Here is a 19,014-nt window from a genome sequence, read left to right on the forward strand (position 1 = left end):
TCCCTTTTAAATATTATAATTTCTTTTGAAATTCTGTGAATCCCTTAAATCTAGAGAAATCCCTTGAAATCTCTGAAATTCAATAAAATCCCTTAATTTTTCTTAAAATCTTATTATTTCTTTCCAAATCCTAACGATTTCTTAAATCTGATGAAATCCTTGAAATCACTGAAATCACTGAAATCACTGAAATCACTGAAATCCCATGAAATCCGTAGAAATCCCCTGAGAAATATCATAATTTCTTTTAAAATCCTATAAATCCCTTAAATCTGGAGAAATCCTTTGAAATCTCTGAAATTCAATAAAATCCGTAAAAATCCCCTTTGAAATATGATAATTTCTTTTGAAATCCTATAAATCGCTTAAATCTGGTAAAATCCCTTGAAATCATTGAAATATCATAAAATTCGTTGATATCCCTTTTGAATCTTATAATTTCTTTTTAAATCCTAACAATTTCTTAAATCTGGTGAAATCCTGGAAATCACTGAAATCCCATAAAATCGGTAGAAATACCTTTGAGATATCATAATTTGTTTTCAAAACTAAAATAATAAAATAAAATACCAAAATAAAAAAACTAAAATACCTTAAATTTGTTGAAAACCTTGAAATCATTTAAATCCCCAAAAAATCAGCAGAAATTTCTTGAAAGCTTCCAATATCCCTTGAAATCATTTAAGCCCCAAAAAATCCGTAGAAATCCTTTGAAATCTTATCATTTCTTTTAAAATCCGATGCATCCCTTCAATCTGGAGAAATCCCTGAAATCCATTTACATTTTTGAAATTGAATAAAACTCGAAAAAATCGATTGAAATCTTGTAATTTCTTTTGAAATCCTAGGAATCCCTTAAATCCTTGAATTCATTAAAATCCCATAAATACGATGGAAATTCCTTGAAATTTTATCATTTCTTTTGAATCCTATAAATCTTTTAAATCCGGAGAAATTCTTTGAAATCCCTTAAAATTCCTTGAAATATTTAAAATTCAATGAAATCTGTAACAATCCCAAGAACTTTTATAATGTCTTTTAAACTCCTTTGAATCCCCTACTTTAGATAAATCCTTTAAAATCTGTTGAGATATTTGGAATTCAATAAAATCCGTAAAAATCACTTGAAATATTATCAATTCTTTTGAAATCCTATGAATCATTCCAATCTGAAAAAATCCCAGGGGTCCCTTGAAATCTTATAAATTCTGTTAAGATCCTTGAAATCGTGGAAACACCATTAGCCTCGTCGAAATTTCTAGAAATCTTATAATTTTTTTTGAAACTTTATGTATTCCTTAAATCTGGAAAAATATGTGAAATCTCTTAAAATCTTATAATTTCTTTTGAAACACTATGAATCCCTTAAATCTGGTGAAATTCATAGAAGTCACATGAAATTTCATTTATTCCCTCAAGGGGAATAACTTGAAGTTTTCTGAAACCCTATAAAATTCTTTGAAAACCAATAAAAAATGAAGAATCTCCTTAAAATGCTTGGCATTTTTTAACATACCATGAACTTTTTAAAACCCCTTAAAATGGACAAATCCCTTTAATTTTTCGAAATCTTTAGTAATCCCATAAAATTCGAATAAAACACCGTAACTAATCTTACTTTTTTTTTAAATCCTATGAATCCCCAGAATGTTTTTTAATTTCTTGAAATCTTTTAAATCATACAAAAGCATTTGAAAATCTTTATCAATTTGGAGATTTATTGACATTTTTTATAAATCTACAAAATTGTTTGAAATATGTTGAAATTCCTTAGAATCATTTAAAATGCACTCTTTACTTTAAAAATTTTTGCGTCTCGTAAAATCCGTCAAATTTTTAAATTTTATTGACTTAAGATTTTTAAAAAAAATTTTTAAACTTTTAAACTTTCTGAAATCAGATGAAAATTCTAGAAATCTCTTTAAATATTTGAAAATCTTGATATTCCCTGAAATCACTTAAAACCTTTTAAAATATTCTTTGCGCTATACAACTCTATGAAAAAAGTTTCCACATTTTTTTAATATCTTGGAACGTTTTGAAAATTAAAATTTTTTTTTGTATCTCTTGGAATCTTTTAGTTTCTCTTGAATTCTGATGAATCCCTAAAATACTTGAAATTTTTTAAAAAATTTTCAAACCTTCTAAAATCGTACAAGAACATCCTAAAATCTTTCAAATCCTTTGAAATCCTCTTAAATTTCTTGGAATCTTTCAAAATGCTTCAAAAGCTTTCAAATCCCAAAAAATCTTCTCAACTCCCTGAAATAATTAAAAATCCTTTAAACCCCCTTTGGTATATGTTGAACTCTCATGAAATTTTTAGGAATACTTTGAACTGTTTCAAAATGTTTTTTAATTTAATTGTCTAAGATCTGGTAGATATGCTATTTTAGCAGCCAATCAACGAAAAAGTTTGAAAAAAATATAAGTAGTGAAGTTTGCCTTGAATTTGACAATTACCCAAAAATATTAACAACTATGAAGAAGCATCCAAAGTAAATGCAACCTTTATCAGAGTTCAGTTGTGGCTACCCCCCAATATTGTTGCATCCTCGAAGCATCCTGTTCCAACGAATCCATTCCACTTCTCTCCTGAATCACTGCAAAATCATACTCTAGGTTATAGGGCATCAGTCTTTGTAAACTCCCGAAATAAGCAGCATTCGGACCACCATTCAGAAGTCTCCTTCCACTTCCAAACCTGACCATTGATGACCTAGGCAGTGAAGGATTGAAGGATCTGGCACTCCCGAACCGTTTCGACAAAAAGGGCAAATTACCAGCTAGTTGTGGAGTGGACCTAGACTGACCTCTTTTCAAAGGTGACCTCGTCAAGGTGTCCAGTTCCTTGTCAAAAAGAAGCTGCGTATTTTGCTCGAGCATGTACTCCCAGCAACGGAACTGCTCATCACTGAGGGCTCCTGACCTTTCCGAAGCGACATCTTCTTGCGCTGGAATGCAGACTGGTGACTTTCTGCTGACGGCTTCTTGCTGAACTGCACTTTGGCGAACCTTGTTTGCAACTCTGGAGGCCGTACTTCCTGTCCAGGTGCGTCCAGAAGGTCTTCGAGACTTAAAAGTACTGTCGCTGGTTTGGTCTGATTGCCCACTTGGAGAACTTCTATCATCCCCGAAAGGAGGACTCTCGTTTTCCGGTCGTTCTGGTGCTCTCGAGTTTTTGAAGAAACGACCGGATCCGTTGTGGGATTTTGTTGGCCTTGAAGAAAGAAAAATTGGGTTAAGGCCATGTGATGAGTATAACAGCTGATCAAGTTAGCCCTATGATCAATATTTTTTCACCCATATTGAAAAATAAAAGTTTAAATAACGCGGAATTTTTTTTCGGGAAATGATAATAAATATTAAAGGATCGTTTGTGGCCTTGCAAAGAGTTGGACTCTGACGGTAATCATTCAATCTGTTTTACCCACAGACCCCTAGAAGTTCGAAGTTGTCTACTCGCTGCGCTAGTGCTGCTTTGACACAGCTGATACAAGACTGATACGTATGTCAGACCAAATATGTTTATTTGCATTTCAAGTGCAAACGTTAGTTTTTGCATTATTGGTGCATAATGTTCGTGAGCGATTTTTGTTGTTTTGTCCCACTTTGATAAATATAAACCTCATAACTAGCCCATTAACAATATTGCGAATTGCTTGCAGGGTTTGACGACAGATCAAGAATTTGTTTCACTATTCTAATTATTTAGGACCAGAGACCTAATACCACTGGTATTTTCTTCAAAAAAAAAAATTTTTTTTTTAATTTCCACCGGAACAAAGCAGAAACATGGACTTCTACCTACCTCCTCTACCTCCGACTACCTCCTCTTTCATTTCCCAAACTTTCAGAGCGATACCTTATTTCGTTTAGATGTAAGTTGGGAAAGAAAAATTGAAGACCAGGTTTGGTCACGTGACCCTCTCGTCACATGGTCTTAAGTGTTATTATAAAGGGACGAACTTAAATTACGTACACGGAGAAACTTTCAGTTATAAAATTGGATAGTCTAATATTTATTTTTACAATAGGACAATAGCAAGCCAGGATATAGAATCACTATTGCAAGAATTACTACACTGAAAAAAAATTTGCATTGAATCAAGTAGGCTAATTTACTTGGCTGATTTTACTTGAAAGAAGCAAGTATTTTCTTTTTACAAGGGACCGAATTTCTTGAATCAAGAAAATAATAGAATCAAGACAACTATTTGAATCAAGAATATATTTACTCTAAGCAAAAAAACTATTGAGTTAATTTGTTTCATTATACTTATTTGCATGAAGTTTAATAAAATATTATATTCTCATGATAAGTAACTAATGATAAGTAAGAAAATAATTTCTCTTAAAATAATGCTTGAATATTTTCCTTCAAATAATTATTTTTCTGAAACGAATGTCAGATTTACTTTGAAGATACCAATATACCTATACCTATATACATATATTGGTCTAAATTAATTTAATTCTTACTGCAAAAGTATCTTATTAAGTTGACATGATATGAAGTTGGTTCTCTTCGTCGCTAACAATTATTTTGAAATTCAATAATATTTATAAAATTCAAAACATTGATGCACATAATCAATTTTATTTATACAAATGTAGATAGAAATTTGCAACTTTGATCAACTACAAACTTTACGCTGACACACAAATCAAATCACTCACAAAAATATTTAAAAAATTATAAGTTTATTGCGTGGGTAAGTTTTTGTGGGTAAGTTTTTGTGGGTAAGAATTAAAAATTTTCAAATAGATTTAAAAAAAGTGTTATTAATTTTGAAATAATTATACAAGACTCAAAAGTAATTTCATTCCTAAAATTATTAAAACGTTATAAATGTACTGCGTCTATACTTTTTTTCACTGATTATTTGTATGTATTAATCTACTTAAAATTAAATCATTTAAAAATTTTTTAAACCGTGAAACATTTTTGTAAATAATAAAAAGTAAATATATGACAGCATAAAACAAAGTTATAAGCTTTAAAAACTGCTTAGAAATACAATTATTACATTTTCTTGATAATTTAAAAAAATGTTTTGTGTTTATAAAGCAAAATATTTAAGGAGAGAGAATTCAATAACATTTTAAAAAAGTTTATTAAGAATGTATTTCATTTTATGAAAGAGTAATTAAAAAATTGAAGATTAGAATTTTTTCAAATGAAAGAATTGAGAATGCAAGGAGGAAACAAATAAATATTTTCCATACAACCACCGTGAGACCCTATGACTTTTAATCTGCAAGTTCTTGCACCAAACGTTTCTTTACAGAATTCTTTTTTCTTCTGATTTCGAAGTATTTCATACTTGAAATAAAAATAAAATATCGAGCACTTTTTTAATGGGTAATATATAAACTAGCGATCAATTCTTTTTTACATATTTTAAATTATTTTTGTTTGGAATTGTTATTTTAAATTAAAAACTGAATTAAAAAGTACTATAAAAGAATTAAATAAATCGAAAACTGTGCGTTTTACAGAGGTTTTTAAAAATCAGAAAATATTTATTCGTCACTGAGGTTATTAAAGCGTTTTTCAATTCAAAAGTTATTAATTTTTTATAAGCTTTAGATCGTTTTTAAGCGGATTACATTTTTAAAGAAAAAAGTATTGAGCCCTTTGTAAAATAAGTGAAGTTCAATTATTTTTTGCATATTTTAAATTGTTGTTTTAGGAAAGCAATTCCATATTTAAATCTTAGTAAACAATGTATGATCAAAGCATTCGATAAATTAAAAACTTTGTGGTTTATGTAAATTTTCGTATAGCAGAACATTATTTTTTGTCATTGATGTTGTTAAAGAATTTTTGTACATGCAACTTTTCTTTATTATTCATTACCTTTGGGTCATTTTTGAGCGTTTTAAATATTTAGAAACAACAAGTGTTAAGTCCCTTGTGAAATAAGTGAAACTTACTTCGCTTTTTCACATATTTTATATTATTGTTTAAGAAATTTTATTTTTCATTAAAAATTGAGTAAGAGAGTATTATATGCAATAAAAGAGTTAGATAAATTGAAAACTGCGCATTTTATGGAGAATTTTTGTTATTGTTTATTAATTTGAGATATTTTGTAACATTTTTAAATATAAATTCTAAAATTTTTATAAATAAAAAATGGTATATTAAAGTCTCTCGAAAATTTTCAAGTATCATCAGAAAGATGTTTTCTTAAAAGAAACATGGAGTTCCACAACGTTTAATTTGAAGATGGTTGAGGCTCACCATACGACTTCGTACGACACTGCCTTGAAATTCTTACTCGAGATTTTGTCACCGAGACTTCAAGTGCTTCGATAGCGAAGTCGGTAGAGCGCGCGGTTAGGACACTAGTTTAGGTAGTTTTTTAGGTAGGGTTCGAATCCTGGTGGAGTGCGATTCTGGTGGAGTGCCTGGTGGAGTGCACGCTTGAATGCTTTGAAAAATCGCACTTTGCCGAGGATTCGAACCCTACACCTTAACTACCTTCACTATTGTGTCCTACCGAGTGCTCTAACCACTTCGCTATCGACGCACTTGAATCTCGGTGACAAAATCTCGTCCTAGTATTTCTAGGCCGCTTTGTACCAAGTCGTATGATTAGCTTCAATCATTTTCAAACTAGTAGTTGTTGAACTCAATTGTTCTTTAAAGAAAACATCTTTCTGGCTAAAATTGAGTATATCTAAGGCAAATTGGACATTTTCCAGGGACTTCAATAAACCATTTTTTAATAAGAAATATTTTAGAATTGAATATTACTTATTTCAAAAAAGGCTCGATACTTTTTTTCTTTAAATATTTAATTATGGTATAAAATATATAAAACTAATAAACAATAAAAAAATTGCAAGTGCAAAAATAAATAATAGGGAAAAGTTGCAAGTACAAAAATGGTTTAACAACATCAATGACAAAAAAATAATGTTCTGCTGTACAAAAACATTAATTAAATGCAAAGTTTTCAATTTATTCAATTCTTTTATCATACGTTTTTTACTTAAATTTAAATATGGAACAGTTTTTCTAAAACAACCATTTAAAATATGTAAAAAAAATTGAACTTCCCTTATTTCACAAAGAGTTCCATACTTTTTTCTTTAAAGATTTAATCCGCTTGAAAACTATCTTTAAAATTGTGTATTTTATTCATTTAAAAAATATCATTGGACAGGAAATTTAAAAGAATTAAATTTTAAATGTCTAGTTCTCGCATAGTTTTTCAAAGCAAATTGTTTTATTTTCCTTATAGATTAATTTGGCAGGAGGCTTCGACAAATTAGGAAGCTGTTTTAACAATTTTCAGTGTTCAATGCTTTTTCGGAATTTTTAAATTTCGCAGGATTCAAAATTTACTCTATTATTCAGTGAAATAGTTACATTTTGAATGTGTATCAGTATTCAATTAATAATTTTAAATGTTTCATTTTCACATTTTTAATTATGGTTTGATGTTACAAATTTAAAAAGTTTTTTTTTCAGTTATATAGACTCTAAATTAAAGTTTATAATTTTTAAGATATCCAATTAAAAAATATTTATCCTCCAACGTTCCCATGCATTGGTAAGAATTTTTGATGTTTTATTTTGAATCCGCTAAATTTTAATTCTTCTAAATATAAAACTCTTCATTTTGAATAAAAGAATTACAAATTATTAAATTTTAAAAGCTGTAGAGTAAAATTTTCTAAAGTTTTTTATTAAAAATTTTTTTAAAAAATTTTTTAATTAAGTTTGGAACTTTATAATTTGGATGTTTGAATTTAAAAGTGTTTGACTATTAACCCTCTACCGCCAAAAGTGACATATATGTAACGTTGGGTAGTCTTGAAATTTTTTAAATATCATTTTTACACGAATAGGATTTTTTATCGCACCAATTTATATGTTATTCCAGATGGTAATGAGCTGCAATTTTAGTTTTGATATACAGTGCCCCTTAGGAATAACATGCTTAGAAATCTAAAAAATAAGAAATAAATTAAAATTTAAGGGAGTTAACTGGAAGTTCCAGAACTATTTTCCATCGACAAAAACTAAACATAAAAAAATTTATTTATTCAAGCTTTTAGTTAAAAATATTAAAAGCCTACAATATTGTAATAATGCAAATTAGGGGCACTTAAGCATTGAAAGTTCAATTTCTCAATTCTTTCTCTTAGTTAAAGAAACTCAGTGGAATCTTTTCAAATAAAAAAAAAATGTTTTAGTGGTGCCGGAAACTTTATAAAACTTAAAAAATTTTTAATTGTTTGAAATTTACTCTATAGGAGTCAAAATCGTAGATATTTTTGTACTATTTCAGATAGCAAGAATTTTAGTTTTTAATGAAGGAAAAATTAATTTCTCGGATTCGGCTAAACTAAAATTTTGTTTTAAAAGTTAAAAAATGGTTTGTCTAAAGCTTATTTAAGAGAATTCCAGAACTCTCGACCAAGCAGTTGTATTTTCAACTGAAAAAGATGAATTTTTAAACAAAAAATTTTATTTTGTACAGAAAAAAAAGAGTTTTTAACAAACTTCAGGAACTCTCAACATACAAGTTGAATTTTTAACTAAAAAAAGATGCATTTTTAAACAAAAAGATTAATTTATAACCAAAAAATAGGAATTTTTATTTAAATTCAAATAGCCCCAACTAAGAAATTAAATTTTTAAGAAAGGAATTAACTTTTTTTTTAGTTTTTAAGAAAGTAGTTGAATTTTAAAACCTAGTTTTTTAATTTTTAATAGAATGAAACGAATCTCTAACAAAATTTTAGAATTGTCAACCAAAAAATTGAATTTTCAACTAAAAAAGATTAATTTTTAAACAAAAAATTTAATTTTGTATTGAAAAAAAGACAAGCAAATTTTTAATACAATTCAGGAATTTTCAAACCAAAAGATTAATTTACTACAAAAATAGACGGATTTTCAATAAAATTCAAGAAGTTTTGACCAAAAAATGGAATTTTTAACTAAAAACATAAACTTTGAGACAAAATCGTGTTTAAAATTTGACAGATTAAATAAAAAGCACTAAAGAACGTTTGTATACATCAATATGTTTATAGTTTTAGAGAAAGTTTGTTTATAAATCGATGAAATAGGATATTACCATTCGAGTTATAGCATTTTGTAGATTATTTTTTGGTTTGATGCATTTCGGATTTTTTGGTTCGCGTATATTGAGCACGGACACCAATTTTGGAGTAAATCGCCTAAACCTTAAAAAAATTAATGTAAGTAATAAAATTTGCACATTCGTTTCAAATCAACAAATAAGTATCTGCATACACGTAACCTATCATTATTTTTGGAGCATGTTTAGCGATTTCTAGCGGTGAGAAAAAAGAAACTTTGAACGACGATAAAGTCGAGATCACGTGACTAAGTTCGTCCATGAAATTTTTGTGACGAATGATTTTCATTTCTTTGGTCCTAAAAATAAAAGATAAATTTCAAATTGGAAATATAGCAACACGAGAAATGTGATTAAATTTACTCTTCGGAGTTTTCCAATCAACTTCAATAATTCTTGACGTTTTATTTTTATTAGTTTGGTATAACTTAGGATTGTTTCACACCAGTACAAAACATCCACAAGAATATATAACCATGAGAATATTTTAATTATTTTCTGAAGATGAACATTTCTCAAGATGGGACTTGGACGGATTTTCGAGTATCACATTCTAAGATGTTCCTCGATTTTTTAAAACGAAAATCATTTCATTGTCCACACAAAAATTTTATGAATGACCTTAGTCACGTGATCTCGACTTTATCGACGTTCAAAGTTTCTTTTTCACACGGCTAGAAATCGCAAAAAATGCTCCAAAAATAATGATAGGCTCAATATACGCGAACCAAAAAATCCGAAATGCATCAAACCAAAAATTATCTGCAAAGTACTATAACTCAAATGGTAATATCCTATTTCATCGATTTATAAATAAACTTTCTCTAAAACTATAAACACATTGATGTATACACGGAAAAAAAATTCTTGAGGCGAACGAGTGAATCGAGAATATATCATACTCAAAGAAAGTGTACGTTTGGATTAGGTAAAACGTTTAGTTAGAAGATTTAGAAAAAAATTTAGTTGTTATAGAAATATATTAACTTGCAGTGACCAATGTTTCGTCTGGTATAGCGAAAATGAATTTCCCTGAGATCCGTGTAATGCATTTGGAGGTCAAGTTTCTTGTTTTTATCGCGTTTCTTGATATTTCAATATAGTTATCGCCTACAATCGAAACAAATGTAAATTATTATTACTGCATCATAAACTCCATTTAATAGTAACATTCGCGCACATTTTAAGTGGTAAAGAGAGTTTAATTGTCCAAAGTAAATCTCAACTGTCACTACTCCTGATTAGACCGTCGCCATTTTATTTCTTTGCTCCCATAATGCATCGGCGCTCTTCCGATAATTGCTTCAGACACCTATTCTTAATATCCCTATTATAGCTATACTTATCAGGAGTTTGACTATACGATATCCCTGGTATATGGAAAATGGTCAAGGATATTCATTTTCGCTTGATCCAGGGATCTTTCTTAAGGGTAAATGGTAGTCTGTGACGCAATCAAAATTTGACCTTGTAATGTTAATTTTGTCCGCCCTTTTTTTCTTAAACTAAATAAGTTAGTATATCGAAATTTTGGGAGAAGGAAGAAAATATATGAGCCGACATCGGTTGGGTCCCTTGAAGTAATTATTTTTTAAGGAAAAGCAGTACTTTTATGTTTTCCGTGACAGCCTTGTAGCAGACGAAGCGACGGAAAACTTTGAAGTTGGAAAAAGCCCCTAGCGCCGCCACCTTCCTTTTGTGAAAAAGTTGCAACTTGTTAGATAGATCAACTCAGATCGACAGCTGTGAATACTCAGGCGGTAACACGGCTTCGTTGAAACATTTTTCACATAAAGAATTAATTATTAAAATATATTTAACCGCAATACTTGAAAATTTTAACCGAGAAGACAATTTTTTATACAAGGCGATTATCTTTCAAAGAAAAACCTCATGCTTTACAAAAAAAAGATACTTGAATTTTAAACGAAACAGTTGAATTTTCAATTAAAAGAGACAATTTTTCAGCCAAATTGTCGAAAATTGAAACCAAGTATTACTATTCGACAAAAGAGATTTTTCAAAACATACATTAATTTTTCAACCAAACACTTCAATTTTGAACTAAAAAGTATCATCTTTTAACAACAAAAGGAATAGTTAAATTTTCGGTTGAAGAAATTAATTGGCAACCAAACTGATGAATTTTCAACTAAAATGATGAACCTTAAACTAGAATAATTAAATTTTAAATAAAAAAATTAGTTTTAAACTAAAACAATGAATATTCAAATGAAATATTAAAACCTTCAACGAATTCGACGAATTTTGAAAAAAGGTAATTTTCCAATTAAAAATTGAATAATTACATTTTCAGTCAAAAACAAACAAAAAATTTTTAACCAAACAATTGAATTTTTTTACTAAAATTATAGAATATTCAACTGAAATAGTGTTTTCGTTTTTAATAATAAAAAAAAATTATTTTCTACAAAAAAAAAGAAACAAATTTTCAATAAAATAGCTAATTTTTTAAGCAAAGAAATGAATTTTTATTCAAAATGATAAAAATTTAACTGGTCGATTTTCTAACAAAAAAGTCGGTTTTTAAACAAAATACATGAATTTTGTACTAAATAAATTAGTTTTCGATTAAAAAAGACAAATATACATCCAACTTGTTAAATTTTGAAATAGAAATGTAAATTTCCCACCCAAAGTGGAAAGGTTAAATTTCCAGTTAAAAAAAAAACGAAATTAAGTTTGATAAAAATTAATCTTTTATGTTATAAATAAATTTGCTTGGTTGAAAAATAAACTCTTTTAATCAAAATTAATGTTTTTATTGAGGATTCATTATTTATATTAAAAATTCATTTCTTTGCTTAAAAATGAGCTATTTTATTGAAAATTTGTTTCTTTTTCATCAGTTTTGTAGAAAATAATTTTTTCAACTTAAAATGGAAATACTATTCCAGCTGAATATTTCTATAATTTTAGTAAAAAATTCAATTGTTTGGTTAAACATTCTTTTTTTTTTGACTGAAACTGTAATAATTTAATTTTTGGTTTAAAAATGAGCTTTTTCTATTTCAAAATTCGTTGAAAGTTTAACTATTTCATTTGAAGATTCATTGTTTTAGTTTGAAAAGTTTTTTTTTTTATTTCAAATTTAATGATTCTGGTTGAGGATTTATCATTTTAGTTGAAAATTCATCAGTTTGGTTACAAATTAATTTCTCTAACTGAAAATTTAACTATTTCTTTTGTTGTTGAAAGATGATATTTTTTAGTTCAAAATTGAAGTATTTGGCTGAAAATCTGCCTCTTTCAATTGAAAATTCAACTGTTTCGTTTAAAATTCAAGTATTCAAAAAAAAAATTTTTTTGTAGAGCATGAGGTTTTTCTTTGGAAGTTAATCTCCTTATTTACAAATTTTTCTTCTTGATTAAAAATTTCAAGTATTCCAGTTAAACATTTTTTAATAATTAATTATTTAAGTGAATAATTTTTGAATGAAGCCGTGTTACCGACTGAGTATTCACAGCTGTTGATCTGAGTTGATCTATCTAACAAGTTGCGACTTTTTCACAAAAGGAAGGTGGCGGCGCTAAGTGTTTTTTCCAACTCCAAACTTTTCCGTCGCTTCCTCTGCTACAAGGCAGTCACGGGAAACTTAAAAAGTACCGCTTTTTCTTTAAAAATAATTACTCCAAGGGACCCAACCGATGTCGGCTCATATATTTTCTTCCTTCTCCCAAAATTTCGATACACTAACTTATTTAGTTTAAGAAAAAAAGCGGACAAAATTAACATCATAAGGTCAAATTTTGATTGCGTCACAGACTCCCATTTAACCTTAATTCCTTCGTTCGTTTTCAGCTAAATGTTTAGCTATAATAAGGAATAATATCCCTGTCACAGGTCAATTTTCTTTACCATCTACAAACGTTCTTTAGTGCTTTTTATTCAATATATCAAATTTTAAACACGATATCTCAATCCGTGTGGACACAGTGAACACCAAAAAAAAAGTTCATATCCGGGGATTAGTTTGGTCACGTTGTCACGAAGAGCATGCCCTTAAAAGAATTTAGACTTTTACCCCTGGAAGAGGCATGATTCCGAGGAAAGTTATTCCCCTACAAGCCCGATCGCGGCATTATTGAGAAGTTGGACTGTTAGATACAAAAGCACTTCAAATGTATTATTCATAAATTTGATAATCTCACCGATTAACGATGTTCTTCACGACCCCATGGAGATAATAACCCTCATTGTTCACATGACAGCAACAAGGAGCTGGAGGCTTATGAGGTGTTGGTGGAAGACAACACGGACAAGAACAACCCTCATTTTGGTTTCGATTTTTGCTAACAGCTTGCCTCAGTTCCCTCATCAACTGATCCAAATCCCCCTGTCCTGGACCAGTCAATCTGACAACAATGATGCTAACATTATCTTCAGCTCCATAAGCTTGAGCCAAATCTTGCAACCTCTTTGCAGCCAAAACTGGACTCGCTTCAGCTCTAGCTTCTCTAACTGCTTCTTGAACACTAAGAACTTCCCAGAATCTTCTATTAGCAATGATGACGAACTCATCATCATCCTCGAGTAAAACCTCTTCAACTGTTGGATCAGGAACAACGAGAGGGAACATGGCTGCATTGCCTAGTTGATTCTTCACTGGAGTTTTCTTAGCTGTAGCTAAAGTCAGGGGACCAGCTGCTCGACAAAGAACAGCTTTCGCATCTCCTGATGATGCTACCTTGAGAGAATATTTTCTTGTTGTTCTCGGATAGCCTTGGGCGTTGGGCAACCTCGTTATGTGACACAAGGTTGCATCTATCCCGTACTTTTGACCTTTTTCTTTTAGCTCTCTGTGGGCTGAGAGCAAGGTGTATTTCAAGTACTCGTTCCAAGTCTCTCTGATGGTCCTTTCTTCCAGGAGGAGACGAGGTATCATTTCTTGAAGAGCACTTGGAGCTTCCTGGTTTGATCCACCATCAAATATTCCGAAGAGACCTTCCACGTTGCAGAAGGATGGGATCCTTACTTGCGAAACGTAGAGTCTGGAACAATCAATTTTAGGATGTTAATATTGAAACAGTGAACTGCTTTTCAGTCAATCAGTGAACAGTTTTTTCAGTGAATCAGTGAGGGACCGTACTTAAATTACGTAACAGTTCAAGGCAGCAACGGGATTTTTCGCGCGCCATGTGTGCGGTTCGCTTCGCTCGCGAATTTGAGAGCGCCAACAGAAAAATATATAAAAAAAAAAATACAGGTTTATGTAAACATGCTACCCAGTGGGCACAAAATTTGGCGACGTCTTTACGACATCGTTACGACATATTTACGACAACTTTACGACATCCTATGTCCATGTCGTTTCGCTGTATTTACGATGTCGTAAAGACATCGTCAGATCATGCGACTTATTTACGATATCGTAAAGACACCTTAACGACATAGGCATAGGATGCCGTAAAGTTATCGTAAAGATGTCGTAACGATGTCGTAAAGACGTCGCCAAACTTTATGCCGACTGGGCCAACTTTAATCACAATTTCGACAATAACTGCAAAAATGTAAAAATTTTAGCTATAGACAATAACTACCATTATAGAAATATCTTAGAAATGATAAATATTGTAAAAAGTGAGGATACAGTTAATTTTAGATCCGATACTGAGAATCTCAGTGTGATTACTACGTCGTTATTGGAAGTTTCCAAAAATTTAAGTAAATTATGATATTTTGCAATTACCTCAGTTCCTAACCTTTAACTTTCTAGAACAGACCGCTAACATGTGGTCCCACAAAAAATATTTCAGAATTTTAAGATAACTTATAATAATTTCTAACATTCAACTTCTTAAGGCATAAAAAATGGAACTCAATAATTCCTTCCAACTTTTCCATGTGAAACTTTTCTCTCTCGAAAAACCTTTTTGGACAGCAATACCGCAAACAAACTAGTAAAATTTCTACTTTTCATTTTGGAGCTCACATATCTTTTGCAACCATTTTTTCCAAAAATCTTAAGCATTGAACATAAAGGACCTTTTTTCAATAAATGAAGGTTTTGTAAGCTTTGTATTTTTATTGCACTAAATATTCTTTTGATCTAGGATAAACTCTACTTTCATTTTATCGTTACACAGGTTTTGCAAATCTAAATCCTTCGACAATGGACCTATACATATTTTTATATGTAACAAACTTCTAACTTCAAATTTTAAATGTAACCTATGGCAACCCAGTGGGCACAAAATTTGGCGACGTCTTTACGACATCGTTACGACATCGTTACGACATCGTAACGATGTCGTAAAGACGTCGCCAAACTTTGTGCCCACTGGGAAGTTTTTACTTGGTAATTTTTTTCCTTTTATGGAAAACCCAGGTATAGTAAATATTGTCACGAAACATTCTATTATTATATTCATACTTATTGCAGTCCTGATGAGGCCACGATATCGTTGGCGAAATGCATAGACATTTAAAAAAGTAAGAACTCTTATTTTTTACCTACCCTTATAAATTCGCAAGACCAAAGGCCAAAAATCTACAGCTTTGCATTACTTTATGAGGTCTAAAATATAACTACATTAATTCTTCTTTTTAGTTCGAAAACTCATTTCTTTTTGTAGAAAGTTAATATTTTTGGTGATGAAGGCCTCTGTTTGATTCAGATTAATAAATTTTTTGTTGGAAAATTGTACTATTTTGTAAAAAAATTGTTCTTTTCTTACTTTAAAATTAATTTATTTTAACTAAAACTTTATTCGTCTTCTTTGGTAGAAAAATAATCTTTCTTTGAAAATTAATTTTTTTAGTTCAAAATTAATTTGTTCCGAGAAAAATGTAACTAGTTTGTAGAAAATTCGTTGCGTTTTGGTTGAAACTTCATCTTCTTAGAGAAACATTTAAGTTTGTAGTTAAAAATTGATTCGGTTGCAAGTTTAAATATTTTTAGTTAAAAAGTTGTTTTTTTGAAAAATTTATTTTTAAACTTAATAATTAAATATATATTATTTATGTTTGCACTTGGTAGAAAATTATTTTCTTGCTCGAAACTTCACATAAATATTTATATTCAACTAGTTGGTGAAAAATTGAATTATTTTCTTGAACTGAAAATTTACATTTTTATTAAAAATTCTTATTTCCGAGTAAAAAATTGGAATATTTTGTTTAAGCCCCGTCATTAGTCCTAAAAGTATTTTTAACAAAATTTTAAATGATTTCCAAAATTGTAAAGAAAAAACAATCTGAAAGATTTTAAAGGGATTATTTTTTATTTTGTAGGATTGATTAAGGATTCAAGATTTTTAAATTTTGAAGATTATGAAAAAATTTTCTTCAGATTTCTGGGGAAATTTTCAATTATATTTTTGTTTTAAAACTGATTTTTTACAAAATAATTAAAAACAGTTTAAAATAAAAAGCAAATTTGGAAGTATAGAAAAAGAACAATTATTATTTATTATTTAAAAAAAGATTTGAGTGGGTTAAAAGATATTTAGAAGTTTCAAATAGATTAAAAATAATTTAAAATTTGGGATGATTCCAAAAATTTTATAACAAAATATATATTTTTGAAGATCTGTAAATAAGATTTAGACGTTTTTAAACAATTTTTTAAGCTTTTCAGATAATAACAAAATATACTTAAGATTCCTATAATAATTTTTAATGATTTTTCATTTTTTTAAATAATGCAAATAAATATTAAACAAGATTTCAAAAGAAATTTTGATGTATAAGTAACAATTGAACAATTTTTAATTTCTGACTTTTTAAAATAAAATGAATTTAACTTCTAATTAAAAAAGTGCTAATTAAAAAAGATGGTAATCTATCAAGTTTTAATGTTTATCACTGAAATTGCATAAAATGATATAATTTAACAAAAATTTCAAATTGGTTGAATTATTCTTCAAATTAGAGCATCGAAAATTATAGCGTAGATATTTTTTTGAACCTTCAAGCTGTACAATTTATGAAAGTTAGAATTTTTTCCGATGAAAATTAAAAATAAATTTATATTTTGTGTATCGTTTACACTTTATCATACTTTTTTATGTAAAAAATATTTGCGAACGGGTGAGGTATGCCCTAGAGTTCTGAGCCGGTTATATTACTTTGAGAACGGTAACGAGTATGAGAATATTACCGAGAATATAACCGAGAAATAAATTCTCTGAGAATTTATGAGATTTTCGCTAACTTTTCGGTTGAAAATTCAACTCTTTTTTTGTTAAATTTCCCAGTGGGCACAACATTTGGCGATGTATTTACGACATCGTTACGACATCGTCACGACATCTTTACGACAACTTGACAGCATCCTATGTCTATGTCGTTAAAGTGTAAATAAGTCGTATGATCTGACGATGTCTTTACGATACCGCAAAGACACCGAAACGACATAGACATAGGATGTCGTAAACATGTCGTAAAGATGTCTTAACGATGTCTTAACGATGTCATAAAGACGTCGCCAAATTTTGTGTCCACTGGGTTGTCTTTTTAATTTTTAAGTTTACCTGTTTTAGCAGAAATTAATTTTTTTTTTTATAAAAATGCAACTAATTAGAAATTAAGCTATTATACTATTTTCTTGAAAACTTAACTATTTCGTGGAAATGTTACTGAAATAACTGGAATCTTTTTTGGACGAAAACTCAACTTTTTTTATAATAAAAACTACTTCTGCTTTAAGAAAAATTTCATATTTTTTGATAAAAATGCAACTATTTGCTAGAGAATTCAACCATTTTTTGTTAGAAAATCATCTTTTCTGGTTAAAAATTCATCTTTTGGGATTGAAAATTCAATTTTTTTGATGAAAATTATTTCTTATTAAAAAATCCATAGTTTGATCGTGAAAACTCGAGTAAAGTCTTTTTCAACTGAAAATTCAACTATTATTTTGAAAAGATTTGGTTGAATCGCTTTATTGAGAAATCACTTTTTTTTTGTTAAAGATTTATATTTTAAGTTGAAAAGTTATCTCGTTGGTTCAAAGTTTAATTATCTTGTTATAAATTAATCTTTTTTAATTGAAAAATCGACTAATTGGGTCAAAGTTAAACTACATTTTGCAATTTTTTTTATTGAAGGCTTGTGTCTGGTTGAAAATTTAACTGTTTGGTGGAAAATACTTCTTTTTCGTTTGCTTAGAATTAATTTTTTAACCGAAAATGGAACTTCTCAATTTTTTAAGATTGATATTTTGTAGTTAAACATTTTCGTTTTTTTGTAACAAAATTATTTTTTAGTTTGAAATTTCCTTTTTTTTGTGCAAAAATGCATCAGTTTCGTGGAAAAATAATTTTTTATTGAACAGTCATATTTTTTGCTTGAAAATTGAATTTTTATGAAGAAAATTTGTCTTCTGGTTTAAAGGTTCAATAATTTAGATAAAATTTTATTTATTTTTTAAGTAAAAAATCTTTATTCGTTGAAAATTCGCTTTTTTGGTTTTAAAATTCTTTTCTTTTGCTGTATGAATTTCATTCTTTTTTTATTTAAATATAAATTATGACACTTTTTTGTTGGCAATTTGGCATTTTAGGTGGAATATTTAACTATTATGTTTAAAATTCAAGTATTTTGTTAAAGAGTTATATTTTAAAGCAGAAAACCCTTTCTTTTTTTTAAGAAATTAAAAAATTTGAAAATTTTAAATTTGCATATGAAACACTGTAATTCCTTAATGTGTCTGAGCTAGAAAATAATTTATATTCAGCCGCTGATATAACCTGAACAATAAAAATATTGTTAAAACTAATAAATTCTTAAATTCTCTTAATTTCTCTTGAATTCTCCTAAATTCGGTCATATTCTCGATTATATAACCTGAACTTAAATTCTCGGGAATTTAAGAACTCTAGTATGCCCACCTTAAATCTGACGCGAGCACGGTGTGCCCAC

General features: G+C 28.9%; 1 protein-coding gene across 1 annotated transcript in view; it reads right to left on the minus strand.

The window, feature by feature from the left end:
* Window positions 1–2,226: 2,226 nt before the first annotated feature.
* LOC117180288 (protein phosphatase PHLPP-like protein) overlaps window positions 2,227–19,014 on the minus strand; it is a 103,607-nt gene continuing 86,819 nt past the window's right edge. Inside the window, exons 12-13 of the mRNA XM_033372702.1 lie at window positions 13,302–14,141; window positions 2,227–3,220 (exon numbers count right to left, since the gene is read on the minus strand). Coding sequence (XP_033228593.1) covers window positions 2,515–3,220; window positions 13,302–14,141 — 1,546 coding nt within the window. The 3' untranslated portion in view covers window positions 2,227–2,514. The remainder of the gene's footprint in view (window positions 3,221–13,301; window positions 14,142–19,014) is intronic.

This window comes from Belonocnema kinseyi, chromosome 9, assembly GCF_010883055.1.
Source record: "Belonocnema kinseyi isolate 2016_QV_RU_SX_M_011 chromosome 9, B_treatae_v1, whole genome shotgun sequence".
In the NCBI taxonomy this organism is placed as follows: Eukaryota; Metazoa; Arthropoda; class Insecta; order Hymenoptera; family Cynipidae; genus Belonocnema; species Belonocnema kinseyi.